This window comes from Acanthisitta chloris, unplaced genomic scaffold (assembly GCF_000695815.1).
Source record: "Acanthisitta chloris isolate BGI_N310 unplaced genomic scaffold, ASM69581v1 scaffold15286, whole genome shotgun sequence".
Lineage (NCBI taxonomy): Eukaryota > Metazoa > Chordata > Aves > Passeriformes > Acanthisittidae > Acanthisitta > Acanthisitta chloris.
The window spans coordinates 14,809-16,103 of NW_008678946.1; the positions used below are offsets into that span (position 1 = coordinate 14,809).

At 55.8% G+C, this 1,295-nt stretch overlaps 1 protein-coding gene across 1 annotated transcript in view; it reads right to left on the reverse strand.

The window, feature by feature from the left end:
• LOC103804500 (protocadherin-10-like) overlaps positions 1–1,295 on the reverse strand; it is a gene marked incomplete at its 5' end in the record, with an annotated part of 4,350 nt that overhangs the window by 876 nt on the left and 2,179 nt on the right. The window contains 1 exon segment of the mRNA XM_009077113.1: positions 1,023–1,284. Within this exon segment, the coding sequence (XP_009075361.1) occupies positions 1,023–1,284 (262 nt within the window).

Consider the following 1,295-nt stretch of genomic DNA (forward strand, 5'->3'; position numbering starts at 1 on the left):
CACATTCCCATTTTGGGGAAACTGAGGCAGCATGTTCCCTTCTGGACTTTTCCCACCCTCACGAGGCATTGGGGTTGCCTGGGGCTTGTTTTCTGCCTCTGGGAGTTTTAAGCCTCTCCTTCTGGCAAGAGACAGGGGGGTTTCCTATTCCTGATGATTTTTAAAAGCCTTTTTTGCAGGTGTATTGGTAACTTACCCCAGGTCTGAGGCACCAAATGGTGAGAGGTGCAGAAATTGGCGGCATGCCTGAAGTCCTGGGGGGTTTTAAACGACTAGGGGAAAATCCCATTAATATATTAGGGAAATGAGTCCAGGGGTGCAAGCAAACATGTGGGGAGAAAAACTTGGCAGCATGTCTTGGGCTTTCCTTGGAAGAGCTGTTTTATTAAAAGTCAAACATAAGTGGATTAGATGCCTCATCACTCTCCATCCTTGTAATCGTGTTTTGGAAAGAGTCTTTCAACAGAAAAATTAGACATTCCTCATTTCGATACCTAACAAATGTTGACATCAAAATCCCACCTCAAAGACCCTACTCCCTGCCTGCTGGCACAACCTGGAACAGTGGCTATGTCTCGGATATGACCAGTGCAGGTGGAGCAGGACCAGCCCCGGATGCAGCAGTGGGATACTGCGGACCTTCCTCAAAGGAAGCAAAGCGGCAGTGATGCTCAGGTTATCCCAGTGTGAATTGCTCACCCACACGCAGGAGAAGCCACTCCCACCATCCCACCTCCCCCAGGGCACCGGAGCATCTCCGCTGCCTCTAATGGGAGCAAAAGGCGGTGGAAAGGGATTTCCTCTCGCCTCAGCTGAGCCTGCCACTCCCCCGGTAATTAGACCCATCGGGAAGCTCGGTGGAGTTCCCGCTGCCTGACGGCTCCTAATTCCCGCACTGATCAAAGGCTCCGGTTATTCTCTGGGAGAAGCCGTGCCTGGTTTCTCTCCTGACAGAGGCTGAGGGAGGGGCTGGGGGGACCGGCAGAGCGAGCGCTGGTAAGCGCTGCCGGGCGTGGTGTTACCTCCTTGGAGACCTGGAGATGCTGGTCTGGCCGGGACCGCTTCCCGGGATCCTTCTCGTTGTTGCGGGGCGGGCTGCAGGGTTTGAGGAACATGAAGGCACTCTGGGCAGACTCAGGACCGAGGCAGACCTTGTAGCAGTAGCCCGGGGGGCCGCCCGCAGGCACGTCGAGGCAGGAGGCAGCCGTGGTCCCTGAGGGGGGCTGCGCCGTCAGGTTGGAAGTTTTCAGGCCGTCAGAGGAGGGTCTGGACCCGGGGCAGCAGTGGCAGCGAGG